This window comes from Amblyraja radiata, chromosome 32 (genome assembly GCF_010909765.2).
Source record: "Amblyraja radiata isolate CabotCenter1 chromosome 32, sAmbRad1.1.pri, whole genome shotgun sequence".
Taxonomy (NCBI): domain Eukaryota; kingdom Metazoa; phylum Chordata; class Chondrichthyes; order Rajiformes; family Rajidae; genus Amblyraja; species Amblyraja radiata.
The window spans coordinates 5265167-5283928 of record NC_045987.1 but is presented as its reverse complement, the minus strand read 5'-3'; the positions used below and the strand labels follow the sequence as shown (position 1 = coordinate 5283928).

General features: G+C 45.1%; 1 protein-coding gene across 2 annotated transcripts in view; it reads left to right on the top strand.

Moving 5' to 3' along the window:
• Positions 1-18762, top strand: part of pappa (pappalysin 1) — a 248804-nt gene that overhangs the window by 178118 nt on the left and 51924 nt on the right. The window contains exons 20-21 of one of the 2 annotated variants that reach the window (XM_033049105.1): positions 3286-3357; positions 16394-16492. In XM_033049105.1, coding sequence (XP_032904996.1) covers positions 3286-3357; positions 16394-16492 — 171 coding nt within the window. Of the gene's footprint in view, positions 1-3285; positions 3358-16390; positions 16493-18762 lie in introns of both variants that reach the window. The other variant, XM_033049104.1, reaches the window with a different exon arrangement.

The following is an 18762-nucleotide window of genomic DNA, read 5'->3' as shown; positions in this document are numbered from 1 at the left end:
ATGTCACTGAAATCCCTGCCTCCACCGTTTGTGTGGCACGGTGGTAGATTTGCTGCCTTCCAGCGCCAGGGACCCAGGTTCAATCCTGACTAAGGGGGCTTGTCTATATGTTCTCCCCGTGACTTGCGTGGGTTTTCTCCAAGATCTTCGGTTTCCTCCCACACACCAAACACCTACAGATTTATAGGTTAATGGGCTTGGCTAGGAATGTAAAATTGTCCCTAGTGTGTGTTGGGTGGTGTTAATGTGCGGGGATCGCTGGTCGGTGCGGGCTCGTTTGGATAAAGGGCCTGTTTCCGCGCTGTATCTCTAAACTAAACTAAACTAAACTGAACTGTACTGAATTAAACTAAACTTTACTGCAATGCTGGAGGAAGAAACTGCAGACACAGGTTTAAATCGAAGATAGACACAAAATGCTGGAGTAACTCAGTAACTCAGCGGGACAGGCAGCATCTCTGGAGGGAAGGAATGGGTGACGTTTTGGGTCGAGACCCTTCTCCAGACTGCCCTTTGCTGAAGCATACTCTGCAAGCTGAGAGATTGTAAACTTGATCGACTGAGAACTCTCTTTCTGGTCCAGGGCTCCCCCTAAGGACTGTTTTGGCTCCCGTATCCTTTATTGACCTTAAGTGACTCAGCTGTTTACACCAATGGTCGAAAACCTGCATTTTCTCGGATTTAAAAAAAAAAATGACACTGTGTCCTTTTAATGAAAATAGAGAATCATTGAAAAAAAAAAAGTTGAAGTTTACTACACTTTGAATTAAAAAGAAAAAACACCCCAGCAGTCATTGATAATTGGCCACACTGGACAATTTCCAATTTTGATACTCAGAATGCTTTTAAATATTTAGTTAGGTAGGACGCAGCGGGGTTCAAATGCGAACACGGAATTCTCTGAAGGCAGGACTGAAGTAATTCAATCACTGTGCAGTAATTCAATCACTTAGAACTGTGTCGAAAGGACGATTTCGGCAACGTAGCTTCCTGTTAGGGAAACAAAAGCAGTCGCTGCCAGCACACAGCCAGATAGACCTTTTGGAAATCATTTTCTTTCCCCCAAAAATGGACGTTTGAGGAAAGAAAATTTCACATTGCATATTGAGAGCAAGAAACTGCAGTGAGGAGCAGTTTAGTTTAAGGTAGACCCGCTGAGTTTCTCCAGCATTTTTGTCTACCTTCAATTTTTCCAGCATCTGCAGTTCCTTCTTAAGCAGGTCAGTTTAGTTTAGTGATACAATGTGGAAATAGGCCCTTCAGCCCACCAAGTCTGCACCAACCAACGATCCCAGCATACTAGCACTACAATGCACACACTAGGGACAATTTTACATTGATAGCAACAGACAATAGACAATAGGTGCAGGAGTAGGCCATTCGGCCCTTCGAGCCAGCACCGCCATTCAATGTGATCATGGCTGATCATCCCCAATCAGTACCCCGTTCCTGCCTTCTCCCCATATCCCCTGACTCTGCTATTTTTAAGAGCCCTATCTAGCTCTCTCTTGAAAGAATCCAGAGAACCCGCCTCCACCGCCCTCTGAGGCAGAGAATTCCACAGACTCACCACTCTCTGTGAGAAATAGTGTTTCCTCGTCTCCGTTCTAAATGGCTTACTCCTTATTCTTAATCTGTGGCCCCTGGTTCGGGACTCCCCCAACATCGGGAACATGTTTCCTGCCTCTAGCGTGTCCAAGCCCTTAACAATCTTATATGTTTCAATGAGATGCCCTCTCATCCTTCTAAACTCCAGAGTGTACAAGCCCAGCTGCTCCATTCTCTCAGCACATGACAGATCCGCCATCCCGGGAATTAACCTTGTAAAACTACGCTGCACTCCCTCAATAGCAAGAATGTCCTTCCTCAAATTAGGGGACCAAAACTGCACACAATACTCCAGGTGTGGTCTCACTAGGGCTCTGTACAACTGCAGAAGGAATAAACCAAGCCAATTAACCTACAATCCTGGATGTCTTTGGAGTGTGGGAGGAAACCGTACATCCCGGAGAAAACCCACGCGGTCACGGGGAGAATGTACAAACTCCATACAGACAGTACCCACTGCCAGGATCAAACCCGGGTCTCTGGCACTCTGTAAGGCAGAAGCTCTACTGCTGCGCCACCGTGCCATCCAGTAGATGTAGCCCAGTCCGTGACACAGACCAGAGTTTCCACCATTGGTTCCATCTACACTGTGATGCCTCGGAAAAGCAGCCAACATAATTAAAGACTTATCCCATCCTGGTCGTTCCTTCTCCATACTTTTCTCAAGTACAGAAGTTTGAAAGTGTGCAACACCAGACTCAGGAACAACTTCCTCCCCTCTGCAGTCTGAAGAAGCGTCTCCACCCGAAACATCACCTATTCCTTTTCTCCAGACGCTGCCTGACACCGCTGAGTTACTCCAGCATTTTGTGTCTATCTTCTGTGTAAACCAGCATCTGCTGTTCCTTCCTACACATTTAGAAGCCCCTTCATTAAGGCAAGTAGGCAAAGAAGGTTGCCGTCTACATTTTGTTGTCTTGTGAAGTATTAATCACTCTCTTTCCTCGCAACACAGCCCAATCGAAAACAAAGCACAGCGTGTTATTTATTACATAGCAAGCATGAGTAAACGTCACACAGAGTGATACAGTGTGGAAACAGGCCCCACGGCCCAACTTGCCCACACCAGCCAACGTGTTCCATCTACTCTAGTCCCACCTGCCTGCGTTTGGTCCATATCCCTCCAAACCTGTCCCGTCCATGTACCTGTCTAACTATTTCTTAAACGGTGGGACTGTCCCAGCCTCAACTACCACCTCTGGCAGCTCGTTCCATACACCCACCACTCTTTGAGTGAAAAAGTTACCCCTCAGATTCCTATTAAATCTTTTCCCCTTCACCTTGAACCTATGTCCTCTGGGACACCTTCAGTGTTAAGCAAAAGTTTGCTTCTGGATCTGAACCCCGTGACTACTGGGTTATTTGCATTCCTTAGTGTTCAAAATTCCCAACATAAGATCATCTGTAAGTGATGATTGATCAGCTATGAGTGAGTTCGCAGCCATGTATTTATTCCCCAATGACTGGTGTTTTTTCATTTCATTCTCACATCCAACATTTTGCCCATAGACGATTTAAAAAGAGACAGCTCTTTTCATCAACATGTATAATATACTCTCACTAATGGAAACGAATAGCCTGTATTTCTAAACTAAACTAAACTGAAGATACTGTTCTGGTTGCAGGATATATTTTGAGTAAAATATTGGCAGTAATCATGTGATATTCCTTTCACAGAATATAGTTTGTACGGCGGGACATACGTGGCACCCACACCCTAAAACGATTCACTGCATTAAATCTTGTGAGGTAAGACCCTTTGAGTTGTTTTCAGGTTTTCGCCGCCAGAGTCTTGCCTTACTATATTTCTTTAAATGGTAAAATTAAGTTTGCCTTGAATGCTAAAGCTTATACATGTGGACATGCCCATGTATTGGACCATTATTGTTACCGTTATATAACCTGCAGGGCATAATTCATCCACAACATTCGGAGACCTAATGACGAAGGGTTTGATTGTGGAGGTCCATCAGATACGCAATCAAGGGATATGGGGAAAAAGCAGGAACGGGGTACTGATTTTGGATGATCAGCCATGATCATATTGAATGGCGGTGCTGGCTTGAAGGGCCGAATGGCCTACTCCTGCACCTGTTTTCTATGTTTCTATGATATGCCCATTTCACCAAACTGCTAACGAAAACTGTGCTCCACTTCATAGAGCAGTGAAGAATTCATTGCAGGTAGACAAAAGTGCTGGAGAAATTCAGCGGGTAAGGCAGCATCTATGGAGCGAAGGAAATAGGCAACTTTTCAGGACAAAACGTTGCCTATTTCCTTCGCTCCATAGATGCTGCCTCACCCGCTGAGTTTCTCCAGCATTTTTGTCTACCTTCGATTTTCCAGCATCTGCAGTTCCTTCTTAAAGAATTCATTGCATGTCTGAGACATTTCTCGATGTCATGGAACTTCTGTACCATGTACTTGGTACATGTCACTTCTGCATGTCTTGGTAAGGAGATATCATAGCAAGCTTATTGTGACCCAATCGGGAGGATGAGGGGTGATCTTATAGAGGTGTACAACATCGTGAGAGTAATAGATCGGGTAAATGTACAGAGTCCCTTGCCCAGAGTAGGTGAATCGAGAACCAGAGGACATAGGTCCAAGGTGAAGGGGGAAAGATGTAATGGAAACCTGAGGGCTAATTTTTCACACAAAGGGTGATGGGTGGTACTATTGCAACGTTGAAGAAACATTTTGTTAAGTCACATTTATTTATATAGCGCATTTAAAAAACAACTCTAGTTGGCCAAAGTGCTTTACATTTGTTATAAGAATAGTATAAACAAACAAACTACATGCATAGGTACACAAAAATGCTGGAGAAACTCAACGGGTGCAGCAGCATCTATGGAGCGAAGGAAATAGGCGACGTTTCGGGCCGAAACCCTTCTTCAGACTGATGGGGGGTGGGGGGGAGAAGGAAGGAAAAAGGGAGGAGGAGGAGCCCGAGGGCGGGGGGATGGGAGGAGACAGCTCGAGGGTTAAGGAAGGGGAGGAGACAGCAAGGGCTAGCAAAACTGGGAGAATTCAACGTTCATGCCATCCGGACGCAAGCAACCCAGGCGGAATATGAGGTGCTGTTCCTCCAATTTCCGGTGTTGCTCACTCTGGCAATGGAGGAGACCCAGGACAGCGAGGTCGGATTGGAAATGGGAGGGGGAGTTGAAGTGCTGAGCCACCGGGAGTTCAGGTAGGTTATTGCGGACTGAGCGGAGGTGTTCGGCGAAACGATCGCCCAACCTCCGCTTAGTATTCCTCCGCTTAGGAAGGAACTACATACATATATACATATAGCCCTCGCTCAGTGGACATCAGGAAAGGCTTGGGAGTATAGATAAGTTTTTAGTCTTGACTTAAAGGAGTCGATGGAGGGGGCAGTTCTGATGGGAAGGGGGATGCTGTTCCACAGTCTAGGGGCTGCAACCGCAAAGGCACGGTCACCCCTGAGCTTATGCCTAGACCGCGGGATATTCAGCAGCCCCAAGTTGGCTGATCTGAGGGACCTGGAGGTGGAGTGGTGGGTGAGAAGACTTTTAATGTAGGAGGGGGCAAGCCCATTGAGGGCTTTGTAGACATAGAGGAGGGTCTTGAAATGTATACGGAACCGCACAGGGAGCCAGTGGAGAGAGGCCAGGATCGGGGTGATGTGGTCCCTTTTTCGGGTGCCCGTCAGGAGTCTCGCTGCGGCAGGTATGTGGATTGAACAGGTTTTAGAGGGATTTACTGCAGGACAAACGCAGGCAGGTGGGACTAGTGTTGATGGGAGATGTTGGCCAAGTTGGGCTGAAGGGCCTGTTTCCACACTGTATCACTCTACGACTCTATGAACTCTAATCCTAAGAGAGAGAAAAAAGAGACATGGGAGATTTGGAATGTGGTGGAATACTTTACATTCTACGTCTGAGATTTTTCAATTTTGGTGTGGTTGCAATCCTTTTAAAAAATAATCAAAACCTGCCGAACATAAAATTCAAGTGAGAGCATATGGTTAGCAGGGAGTCTAACCTAATAAATCATGCTGTGGGCTGTGGTCGGAATACAGTATTTCTATCTCTTTGTCATCAGATACACTTTGCCTGCTCCCATGCTGGGCTTGTTATAAAGAAAGGCTGATTTACTTTGCTCAAAGATTGAACACCCTTTTAGTCTGAAGAAGGGTCTCGACCCAAAACATCACCTATTCCTTTCCTCCAGAGACCTTGCCTGACGCGCTGAGTTACTCCAGCTTTTTGTGTCTACCCTTTTTGCAGATGAGCATGTCAGCTGATAAGACTTCCAGACAACCCAATGCGATATCACAATCGCTTTTCTGAATGTGTCTGTTTGCAAAAATGTGTGATGCTACGTAGAGCAGTTTGCCTGATTGTCATGTTGCTAAGCAGTTTGAACGTCCAACGCTGCCGTGTTATGTGCAGGAAGGAACTGCAGATGCAGGTTTACACCGAAGACAGACACAAAATGCTGGAGTAACTCATCGGGTCAGGCAGCCTCTCTGGAGAGAAGGAATCGGGTGACGTTTTCGGTTTTGGGAGTCTGAAGAAGGGTCTGGACCCGAAACATCACCTATTCCTTTTCTCCAGAGACGCTGCCTGTCCCGCTGAGTTACTCCAGCATTTTGTGTCTGTCCTCACTGCTGTATTTTGGCATTGTCGGCTCTTGTCACAGGTCAGCAAATTGCCAACTCTTTGTTGGTGGACTCTCCCAACATCAAAGATGATGGGTAGCAGATGCTTGGAAATATATCTCCATCAATCCCCTCCAATTCACATACCACCTCCTGAGCTCGGGGTGAAGGCATGGCACCACCACAGTCAGAAAATGCTTGAATTTCTTTCTTGAAATCTTACACCATGAGTAAAACAAAATCTTTAGGACGTATTGTCTTTCCGCTGACTGCTTAGCACACGACAATAAACTAGACATAACATTAGACTTTAGAGATATAGCATGGAAACAGGCCCTTCGGCCCACCGCATCCAGTACTTGCCAATGTGGCTATTTTAGTTTAGTTTAGTTTAGTGCAGAGATAGAAACATAGAAACATAGAAAATAGGTGCAGGAGTAGGCCATATACCATATAACCATATAACAATTACAGCACGGAAACAGGCCATCTCGACCCTTCTAGTCCGTGCCGAACACATAATCTCCCCTAGTCCCATATACCTGCGCTCAGACCATAACCCTCCATTCCTTTCCCATCCATATAACTATCCAATTTTCGGCCCTTCGAGCCTGCACCGCCATTCAATATGATCATGGCTGATCATCCAACTCATATACAGCGCGGAAACAGGCCCTTCGGCCCACCGAGTCTGCACTGACCAGCGATCCCCGCACATCAACACTATCCTACAAACTAGTGACAATTTACAATTTTACTGAAACCTGGGTCTCTGGCGCTGTAAGGCAGCAAATCTACCGCTGCGCAGCCGCGCCTCCCACTAAACCAAACTGACTAATAAAAAGGCAGTTTGGTTCTGTGAGGGTCAATGTCACAATTTCTGATGTGAATTCTTGTTACCTGCATGGTAACCTCCCTACGTGGTAACAATTCACAGATTTATGACTCCACTTATGGCGGCCTCATATAAAACGCTCTGCCTGTACTAGAACAGTTTTTTGTACAATTGCCAGAGAAAGCCCTATGGAAGGGATTTAGGATAATGTGATGATTTACAATGCAGGGCCATAAATTAAATTCAGCTTTTCTGCCTGCAATACGGATTAGTACATTTATTTTGTGATCTTTGTCATACTCTGCTTTTCTTAATTGCTCTGAGACTCGCTATACCCAGTACAGTGTGCATAAATTTAATCCAGTCTCTTCGGTTTCTTTGTCATCACCATAGCGAAGAGGCAGGTTACATGCGTTGTGGTCTATGCACATGTATATTTTCTACGTTCTCCCTGCTCTCCTCCCCTCTCTTACAAAACTTACAAAATTCTTAAGGGGTTGGACAGGCTAGATGCAGGAAGATTGTTCCCGATGTTGGGGAAGTACAGGACAAGGGGTCACAGTTTAAGGATAAGGGGGAAATCTTTTAGGACCGAGATACGAAAAACATTTTTCACACAGAGAGTGGTGAATCTCTGGAATTCTCTGCCACAGAAGGTAGTTGAGGCCAGTTCATTGGCTATATTTAAGAGGGAGTTAGATGTGGCCCTTGGGGCTAAAGGGATCAGGGGGTATGGAGAGAAGGCAGGTACAGGATACGGAGTTGGAAGGTCAGCCATGATCATATTGAATGGCGGTGCAGGCTCGAAGGGCCGAATGGCCTACTCCTGCACCTATTTTCTATGTTTCTATGTTTCTATGTTTCTCCAAAAACTGATGCAATAGGTCTTGGGTGTGCTCTGGAGTGGCCATTATACGATGCAGGTCTGGGTAGTGAGTGCTCAGAAGATTAGTCTTAGCTTAGTTTGGTTTAGTTTAGAGATACAGCGCGGAAACAGGCCCATCGGTCCACCGAGGCATCGCCAGCCAGCGATACCCGCACACTTACACTATCCTACACACACACACACACACACACACACACTAGGGACAACTTACAATTTTACCAAGCCAATTAGCCAAAACCATTATTTTGTCAAACCATCATGCTTAAATTTGATGAAAATCTTAGCTCGTGCATGCATATTTTTCCAGGGACTTCTGGATATCAATCAAGATCTTGGATGGATGGATTGGCAAGGTGTTTCCAAGCTTGAAAAATCACCTACGCCATCCCAAGGATAGGCACTAAATGCTGGAGTAATACAATGGGTCAGTCAGCATCACTAAAGAACATGGTTAGGTGGTGTTTCGGGTCTGGGTCTGAAATGTCACCTAAACATTTACTCCATCAATGCTGTTTGAGCCTTTGAGTTACTCCAGCATTTTGTGTCTTTTCTTGGTAAACTAGCATCTGCAGTTCCTTGTTTCCACACCATCCCAACCTCTACAAAGATTACATTTGTTGACACGGTGGTAGGGTTCTTAGATAGACACAAAATGCTGGAGTAACTCAGCACGTCAGACAGCATCTCTGGAGAGAAGGATCCTTCTTCAATCTGAGTTCTTAGTTTAGTTTGGTTTTAGTTGACTTTAATTTAGTTTATAGTCACGAGAAAAGCTTTTGTTGCGAGCTAACCAGTCAGCGGAAAGACCATACATTATTCTAATCAAGCTATCCACAGTGTACAGATACATGATAAAGGGAATACTGTTTATTGCAAGACAAAGTACAATAGTCCAATTAAAGATAGTCCGAGGGTCTCCAGTGAGTCAGATAGTAGCTTCATCAACTTGACCATTCCCTAATTGTTGATAGAACAGTTCAGTTGCCTGATAACAGCTGGGAAGAAACATTCTTGCTTTTGAGGGAGTGCAGCGTAGGTTTACAAGGTTAATTCCCAGGATGGCGGGACTGTCATATGCTGAGAGAATGGAGAGGCTGGTTTTGTATACTCTGGAGTTTAGAAGGATGAGAGGGTATCTTATTGAATCATATAAGATTATTAAGGGTTTGGACACGCTGGAGGCAGGAAATATGTTGGGGTAGTCCGGAACCAGGGGCCACAGTTTAAGAATAAGTGGTAAGCCATTTAGAACGGAGATGAGGAAACATTTTTTCACACAGGGAGTTGTGAGTATGTGGAATTCTCTGCCTCAGAGGGCAGTGGAGGCCGGTTCTCTGGATAGAATGGCATGATAAGGCTCTTAAAGATAGCAGAGTCAGGGGATAAGGGGAGAAGGCAGGAACGGGGTACTGATTGGGGATGATCAGCCATGATCAAATTGAATGGAGGTGCTGGCTCGAATGGCCGAATGGCCTACTCCTGCACCTATTGTCTATTGTCTAAACTGTCCCTGAATCTGGAGGTGTGCGTTTTCACACTTCTATACCTTTTTTCCCCGATGAGAGTGGGGGAGAAGAGGGAGTGGCCAGGGTGCGACTCGTCCTTGATTATGCTGCTGGCCTTGCCGAGGCAGTCAGTGGAAGGGAGGTTGGTGTGTGCGATGGTCTGGGCTGCGCCCACATTTCGCTACAATTTCTTGCGGTCGCGGGCGGGGCTGTTCCCAAACCAAGCTGCGTCGCATCCCGATAAAATGCTTTCAACGGCGCATCTGCAGAAGTTGATGTAGACATGTCGGACTTCCTAAAGCCTTCTGAGGAAGTAGGTTGGCATGCGAATGTGTGCTTTGCAGGGGCACAGCGTGGCCCTCAAAGTGCTGCTAAATAGAAATCAGCAGCTATTTCCAGCTTTGAATTGAATTAACAGACAAACTCTCTAGAAATGCAGGACATGTATTCAACACGGGAATGATTCAACATATCCATGGGGAGAGCTCACATAGTAATAAAACCCTTCATGAATGTAAGTAATGATGAGATATAAATAGCGTGTGAGCCAAGGCTATGTATTCTCAAGGCAATCAGAGGCTAATTTTGCTTTAAATTAAAATGACAAAATAATGAAATCCATTAACTTTCAGTATTAAATGAACGCATTTACACCCAAATGGGGAAACATGTCAGATCATATTCGACCTTCCTGATGAGATATGCAGAGGGAAAAGATCTCACTATTGACCCTGTTCGGGAGGGGGAGAGATAAGGAACGTTCCTCCAGGATCTCCTCACAGGGAACGGAGCTAAAAGCATTTCTCCGCTCATGGTCCTGAAGGAATACGGTACTGGGGGATGAGGGGCAGGAAAGTAATTGCACACGTGGTATTTTTCTTCCTCTGCAAGGGCTACCAACAGCAAGTTCACATTCTACAAAGATAATTGTAATAGCATGATTGACAATCAGCTCATCTGGAAACATTCCAAAGACCCACTCAACTACAGACCCAAGCCCAGCCTATATACCACCCACAACATCCCTGGAATAAATCTTATACCAATTGCATACCTGGCACATTTACCTTGTTCTACAAGGGAACCAGTGCCAAGAAGAGTTAATCAGGACTTTATGGAGTTTTTTGGTCTGTGTTCAGCTGGCTTGGCACATTACAGGCAAATAAAGACATCGGCAATGAGATTTCAGATCACCCACCCAGAGATCTTTTCACTGGCGCAGCAGTAGAGTTGCAGCCTTGCAGCGACAGAGACCCGGGTTCAACCCTGACAACGGGTGCTGTCTATACGGAGTTTGTACATTCTCCCCGTGACCTGCGTGGGTTTTGTCCGAGATCTCTAGTTTCCTCCCACACTCCAAAGACGTGTAGGATTGTAAAATGTAAAATTGTCCCTAGTGTGTGTAGGACAGTGTAAATGGGTGGGGATTGCTGGTCGGCACGGACTCGGTGGGCTGAAGGGCCTGTTTCTGCGGTATATCTATAAACTAAACTAAACTAAACTAAACCTAATGGCTAATGACCTGCGTGGGTTTTCTCCAGGTGCTCCGGATTCCTCCCACACTCCAAAGACGTAATTGGCTTGGTAAAATTGTAAATTGTCCCTAGTGTGTGTGGGATAGTGTTAGTGAGCGGGGGATCGGTGGTCGGCATGGACTTGGTGGGCCGAAGGGCCTGTTTCCGCGCTGTGTCTCTATATCAGTTTCGGTTTAGTACCGAGGTACAGTTAACTGCTCTCGTTGCTTGCTATCCAGTCAGCAGCACACACACACACACGCGCACACACACACACACACACACACACACACACACACACACACACACACACACACACACACACACACAAATACATACATACATATATATATATATATACATATATATATATAAAGTCGGAAGAAGGGTCTCGACCCGAAACATCGCCCATTCCTCTCCAGAGATGCTGCCTGTCCCGCTGAGTTACTCCAGCATTTTGTGTTTACATACATATATATACAGTATGTGTGTGGTAGACACAAAATGCTGGAGTAACTCAGCGGGACAGGCAGCATCTCTGGAAAGAAGGAATGGGTAACATTTCTGGTCGAGACCCTTCTCCAGACTGTGTGTGTGTGTGTGAATATATATGTGTGTGTGTGTGTGTGTGTGTGTGTGTGTGTGTGTGTGTGTGTGTGTGTGTGTGTGTGTGTATGTGTGTGTGTATGTGTGTATATGTGTGTGTGTATGTGTGTATATGTGTGTGTGTATATGTGTGTGTGTGAATATATATGTGTGTGTGAGTGTGTATGTGCGGGTGTGTGTGTGTGTGTGTATGTGTACATGTGTATATGTGTGTGTGTGTGTGTGTGTGTGTGTGTGTGTATGTGTACATGTGTATATGTGTGTGTGTATGTGTGTATATGTGTGTGTGTATATGTGTGTGTGTGTGTATACAGCGATATACAGAGATCCAGCATTGAAACAGGCCCATATATATATAATATTAGTATTATTATATAATAATCTATCTATTATTATTATTATTATTATTATTATAATATATAATCATACATATATATACCTATATATTTTGGGTATATATATATATTAGGTTTATATATCTGTATATGTAATGATAATAATAATAATATACACACACTCACGCTGCACTTCATTTTTGTTCAGCTATCAGACAATAAAGGAAGTTGTCATCATTTTCCTGGCAATCAGCATTTCACATTTCCCATTTGTTATATTTGGCGCGCTGTGCTTTCACCTGACTTAACCTCGCATAGTCTCAGGCGGCAGGTTTGACCAGCCAGCGGCTGGAAGTCGGCAGAAGTTCAGTGGGCCGAAGGGCCTGTTTCCGCTCTGTATTTCTAAACTAAACTAAACTACATGGAAGTTTGACCTCACAGTAGGAGCGAGATGAAACTCATCCACCCACGTCTGATTCATTGACAGAACTAATAGTGCGAGCTGGATAGACTTTATTCAATCTGACTTCAAAACACTTCATCTTCATTCTACTACTTGCACTTCAAACATGACTTAACCGTACGGCTTCTGGATGTCTGCTCCCAGCTTATGTTCCCACACATACCCCACCAACATGCTAAGTGTTGGTCTGAAATGCTTCTGGATTCCATCTCCTGGAACATGAATAGTTTTCCTTGAGAACAGTTATAAATAAGGATAGGAGAAACATTAGTGAATGCTCTGTGGCAAACCAGCAACATCAAAGTGTTCTTTGAGCCGTTTAGCTGTCTTCCTCCCTCAGAGAAGCTGCGCAACTACATTTGATTTTCCTTCAAGAAAATTATATTGTAATTCGAAAAATTAATGGTTAATTTTAATTTTTGACAACCCATATTCAGAATGTTTGTAAGGGCGGCACAGTGGTAGAGTTGCCGCCTTGTAGCGCCACTAACCCGGGTTCGATCCTGATTTGTATTGGAATTAGAATTTGTACGTTCTCCCTGTGACCTGCGTGGGTTTTGGTCCGGGATCTCTGGTTTCCTCCCACACTCCAAAGACGTGTATGTTTGCAAGATAATTTGCATGGTATGAATGTAAAATTGTCCCTAGTGTGTGTAGGGCAGTGTTAATGTGTGGGGTGACCGCTGGTCGGCACGGATATGGTGGGCTGAAGGGCCTGTTTCCAGGTATATCTCCAAACTAAACTAAACTAAATTAAAACTAATGGCTAATTTTAATTTGGACTACCCATATTCAAACTGTATGTAAGTGTGGCACAGTGGCGCAGCGGTAGAATTGCTGCCTTACAACGCCAGAGAGCCGGGTTCATAGAAACATAGAAAATAGGTGCAGGAGTAGGCCATTCGGCCCTTCGAGCCTGCACCGCCATTCAATATGATCATGACTGATCATCCAACTCAGTATCCTGTACCTGCCTTCTCTCCATACCCCCTGATCCCTTTAGCCACAAGGGCCACATCTAACTCCCTCTTAAATATAGCCAATGAACTGGCCTCAACTACCTTCTGTGGCAGAGAATTCCACAGATTCACCACTCTCTGTGTGAAAAATGTTTTCCTCATCTCGGTCCTAAAAGATTTCCTCCTTATCCTTAAACTGTGACCCCTTGTTCTGGAATTCCCCAACATCGGGAACAATCTTCCTGCAACTAGCCTGTCCAACCCCTTAAGAATTTTGTAAGTTTCTATAAGATCCCCCCTCAATCTTCTAAATTCTAGCGAGTACAAGCCGATCCTGCCTACTGGTGATGTCTGTACGGAGTTTGTACCTTCTCCCCGTGACCGCATGGGTTTTCTCCGGGATCTCCGGTTTCCTCCCACACTCCAGATGTGCAGGTTTGTAGGTTACTTGGCTTCTGTAAACTGTCCCTAGTGTGTGGGATAGAACGGGCGTACGGGTGATCGCTGGTCGGCGTGGACAAGGTGAGCAGAAGGGCCCGTTTCCACGCAGTATCTCTGAACTAAGCTAAAAAATATTATCGTACAGTGCATAGTAAAAGCAATTTATTATGCAGTTTGCACTTTGTCACCTCATCTTCACCTCATCAGGACAATGAATGAATCAGATAGAGTATTTTATACAAAACCTAACCTGGACTTTCTCACAAGTTGCAGGAGTAAAGACAAGACACAGGAGATGTATTCAGAGGCCCCACTCTCAGAGGGGAGTTATGCTGATAGTAGACAATCAATCTGAGATCAGGGCAACACAGAAGCATAAAGCATTTATGATATCACTAGGGAATGCACTCCGCCATCAGTACAGTTACAAAGTTGTACTTAGCTCCAACAGATTTTCTGAGTGGTTACCTTGGCCAATGCCGACAAACACTTTATAAAGTCACTGATATATAAACAGAAACTGTGGAAATGTTCAGCAGGTCAGGTGGCATCTTTACACTATAGAGATACAGCATGTAAACAGGCTCTTCGACCCGCCGAGCTCACACCGACCAGCAAACACCCCGCACACTAGCACTATCCTACACACATATTAAAATTTACAGAAGCCAATTAATTTACATACCTGTATGTCTTCGGAGTGTGGGAGGAAACCGGAGCACCCGAAGGAAAACTCACGCTGATCACGGGGAGAACGCACAAACTCTGTACAGACAGCAGCCGTAGTCGGGATCGAACCCGGGTCTCTGGTGCGGTGAGGCAGCAACTCTACCGCTGCGCCACCGTGCCGTGGCTTTAATGCACACGGAGCGACGTTTATTTGAAGGAGGGTCTCTGACCCGATTCATCACCCATTCCTTCTCTCCAGAGATGCTGCCTGTCCCGCTGAGTTACTCCAGCTTTTTGTGTCTATCTTCGGTTAAAACCAGCACCTGCAGATCTTTCTTACGCAACTTTTGTGTAATTGCGCGACATAGCTTTGCAATCGGGACACTTTTTTTCGTAACCAGCTTTTTAAAACTTTTTTTTTTTTTTTTTTTTTTTTTTTTTTTTTTTTAATAAATGTATTCAATTATTAAAAAATAATATTACACTACAATAAAACAAGCCAGAACCCACCACCATAATACAATACAAACATGTAATAAACTACTATACAACTATGATACAATCCTTATTGAGGATACATTCAACACCCTGCGGAGCCCAGCGGTCCCGGAACTCCCTCAGGATTCAATCGGGACACTTCGGCAGTGTGGCGTGAAACCGGAACACCCGGAGAACACGCACACAGTCACGGGGAGATCGTACAAACTCCGTACAGACAGCACCCAAAGGTCAGGATCGAACCCGGGTCTCTGGCGCTGTGAGGCAGCAACTCTACCGCTGCGCCACCGTGCAGCCCAATTTCTTCCATTGTAATGTGCAGAGTTGGAGGCACGGCAAAGCTTAGAAATGTTCCTCATTGAAGCCATCAGTTGGCTGAGTCCATCAGTGACAATGTGCGCACCAATTTTGTTGTTAACATTTCTTTGAACCTCAACTTGATATTTAGACTCTGCAGTTAAATGCAACAAATAAAATATATAATATGGTACTTGTTAATGAATTAACATCTAACAATTTATCAGATGTTTTTATCTTTGAATTAAAAAAAATCTAGCTTGTGAAATGTGAACTACATACGGGCATAAGCTCTTGTACAGACAAAGATGTCGACAGAGACACAAAATGCTGGCGAAACTCAGCGGGTGAGGCAGCATCTATGGAGCAAAGGAAATAGGCAACGTTTCGGGCCGAAACCCAAAGGGTTTCGGCCCGAAACGTTGCCTATTTCCTTCACTCCATAGATGCTGCCGCACCCGCTGAGTTTCTCCAGCAATTTTGTCTACCTTCAAATAAAAATAGGTGATATTTCGGCTCAGAACCCTTCTTCAGACTAATGCAGATTTATTAAAAATGGAGATTGGACGGGGAATACTGTCAATACTGAAACAATTAACAGCTACCTGAACCACAGGGTTACACCCAAACGAGTGCCTTAAATTTGCACCCAGTTAATCCCTTTACAAGACAATAACCTACCTCCATCGACTGAGCCTCTGAAGATACACACAAAAAGCTGAAGTGACTCAGTGGGTCAGGCAGCTTCTCTGGCGAAAAGTAATAGGTGACCTTTGTGGTCCGAAGAAGGGTCTCAACCCGAAACGTCACCTATACCTTCTCTCCAGAGATGCTGCCTGACCCGCAGAATTACTCCAGCATTTTGTGTCTTTTCTTCCGTGTAAACCAGCATCTGCGGTTCCTTCTCACATTTTAACTGAGCCGCCACTGCACAATATATTTGCTTTCAGTTCCATGTGTTACGGGGGTGGAGGGGATGGGGGTGGGGGGGGGGGTGTCCAAATGTCCATCTCAGTATGGTGACCCGGGATCAAATGCCTTTCCAAGTCACCCCACACTTTCATAGGCGGGAAACTCTGAAAGGCAGGAGCAAGTTTGTTTGCAATCTCTACGGATTCTAATTCCTATTGTGTTTATTGCATAGCAGGCTTTCATGAGGGACAACTATTGCGATGGAATTAACAACCGAGCCTACTGCAGTTATGACGGCGGGGATTGCTGTGCTTCTACAGTCCTCACTAAAAAGGTTAGGATCCTTTAAAATTGCCTCATTAAAATATATCTTCGCCCATGTTTGAACAGCATGTGTTCTTGCGCGTTGTGCCCTGTGTTATCTGTGGAGACCAAAGATGGTTTCCTTTTTTATTTAGGTTAAAGATACGGCGCGGAAACAGGCCCCTCAGCCCACCGAGTCCGCACCGACCAGCGATCCCCGCTCACTAAGTCCATCCTACACTAGGGACAGCTTTTTTTTTTCTCACAATTATACCAAGCCAATTAACCTACAAACCTGTACGTCTTTGGAGTGTGGGAGGAGACCGGAGCGCCCGGAGAGAACCCGCCTGGTCACAGGGAGTAATGTACAAACTCTGTACAGACAAGCATACTGCAGTCAGGATCGAACCTGGGTCTCTGGCGCTGTAATCGCTGTAAGGCAGCCACTCTACCGCTGCGCCACCGTGCTGCCCATGTGTAGGTGAGATAGCATAGACCTAGTGTGATCGGGTGATCGCTGGTCGGCGAGGTCTCAGTGGGCCAAAGAGCCTGTTCCATGCTGTGTCCCTAAACTAAACTAAAACCAAACTAAAGATATTAATGACTGGCCAGTGGCTATATTCCACAGCTTGATCAAATGTCCTCCTTAAAATGTTATTGATACAGGTAAGAAACTGATGGGTGCCTCACCAGGGCAAGTATGTGTGTTTCAAAGCAACCTTTGAGCAATGACAAGGATCTATAGGAACTTGGAGAGAAATACAAGCCAACTTCTATAATATTTTATGTAGCTCCCTTGAGATAAGTGGGCCATTAAAGTTTTGTAGATACTGTATGTAGTATAGAAGCATCATAATTTGTTCTGCTCTGGTTTTGGTTCTCTCCCTCTTTCTCTCTCTCTCTCTCTCTCTCTCTCCCCACCCTCCTACACTCAAGGGCCTTCCCCCACCCACATTCACATCTTGAAAATTGGAACTTTGCAGTTATTCCACAAAAATGCCGGTCTCGTCATTCCCAATCCGACAGATCTTGCAGAATTCCCACACGGGAAAGTGTGCAGCGTATGATCAGGTGCAGCTCAATAAATAGAGATGAGCAGATTCTTGGAAGGAGGGCCGACTCTGAATGAAATGAATGAATGAATGAATGAATAAGTTTATTGGCCAAGTATTCACATACAAGGAATTTGCCTTGGTGCTCCGCATGCAAGTGACAACATGACAAACAGTGACAGTTACGGATGACACATAAAACATTAAACATTAATAATAAAACATCAACTCTGGTAAAGAAAACATTCTGTTTTGTCAACGACATAGCCACAAAAAGCAGGTGCAACTCAGCACGCGCGGGGCAGGCAGCATCTCTGGAGAGAAGGGATTGGTGACGTTTCGGGTCGAGACCCTTCTTCAGACTGAGAGTCAGGGAAGAGGGCGTCCAGAGATATGGAAGGTTACACACAGCATGGAAGGTGTGAAAAGGACAGATCAAAGGAAATATTCAATGGTTCATTGTTGGCTGAAGGGAAGGTGACAACAAGGTGTACAAATAATATTTATCAGGAGGGCAGTGAAACTAGCAGGAGATCTAGGTTGGGGGTGGGGCGGAGAGAGTGGAAAGCAAGGGTTACTTGAATTTAGAGAAATCAATATTCAGACCGCCGGGTTGTATGTTGTCTGCTGTTCCCCATTATCTGAATGCAGTGCGGCTGGCTTCTAGGTAGCACAGTAACACTGAACTTGAGATGTGGCACCAGGTTTGGTGGTAGGGAGGAAACTGGAAGGCAATGACGTGGCCATCAGACCTGTTCCTCAGCGAGGAGAGATGGGGAAAGCACGTGGCCAATGCAAAGAACTCTCTGTGATTGCAACAACATTGGCATCACCTCGTGTATAAAGTCAGATTCATGGAGGAATTAAATGGTTTGGTGGCAAACATTTCTGTCCCAAAGTGGTGACGTTAAGTGCTTGCCTTCAGAGGCTGAGGCAATGAGTAGAAGCGTTGGGGCGCCATGCTGCCGTTGAACAAAACATTGGTTGGACTGCACTTGGAGTTGATGGACCGAATGGGCAAAGCTCGGAGCGCAATGAATGGAACATAAAACTACCAAATGTACATCTGACCCCAACCCACTGTCTGTACAACAGGAGAGGTGGATAAAAAGTCAAGACTTTTGCATGATTTTAATTACAGTGTCTTCATCATAGCACAGAAGCCATCAAATTCATTAACAAAAGTGCACGTTCTTGCTCTGGAATCGTGCAGAACGGGATCTTGCCGATACCGGGGAATAAAATACGT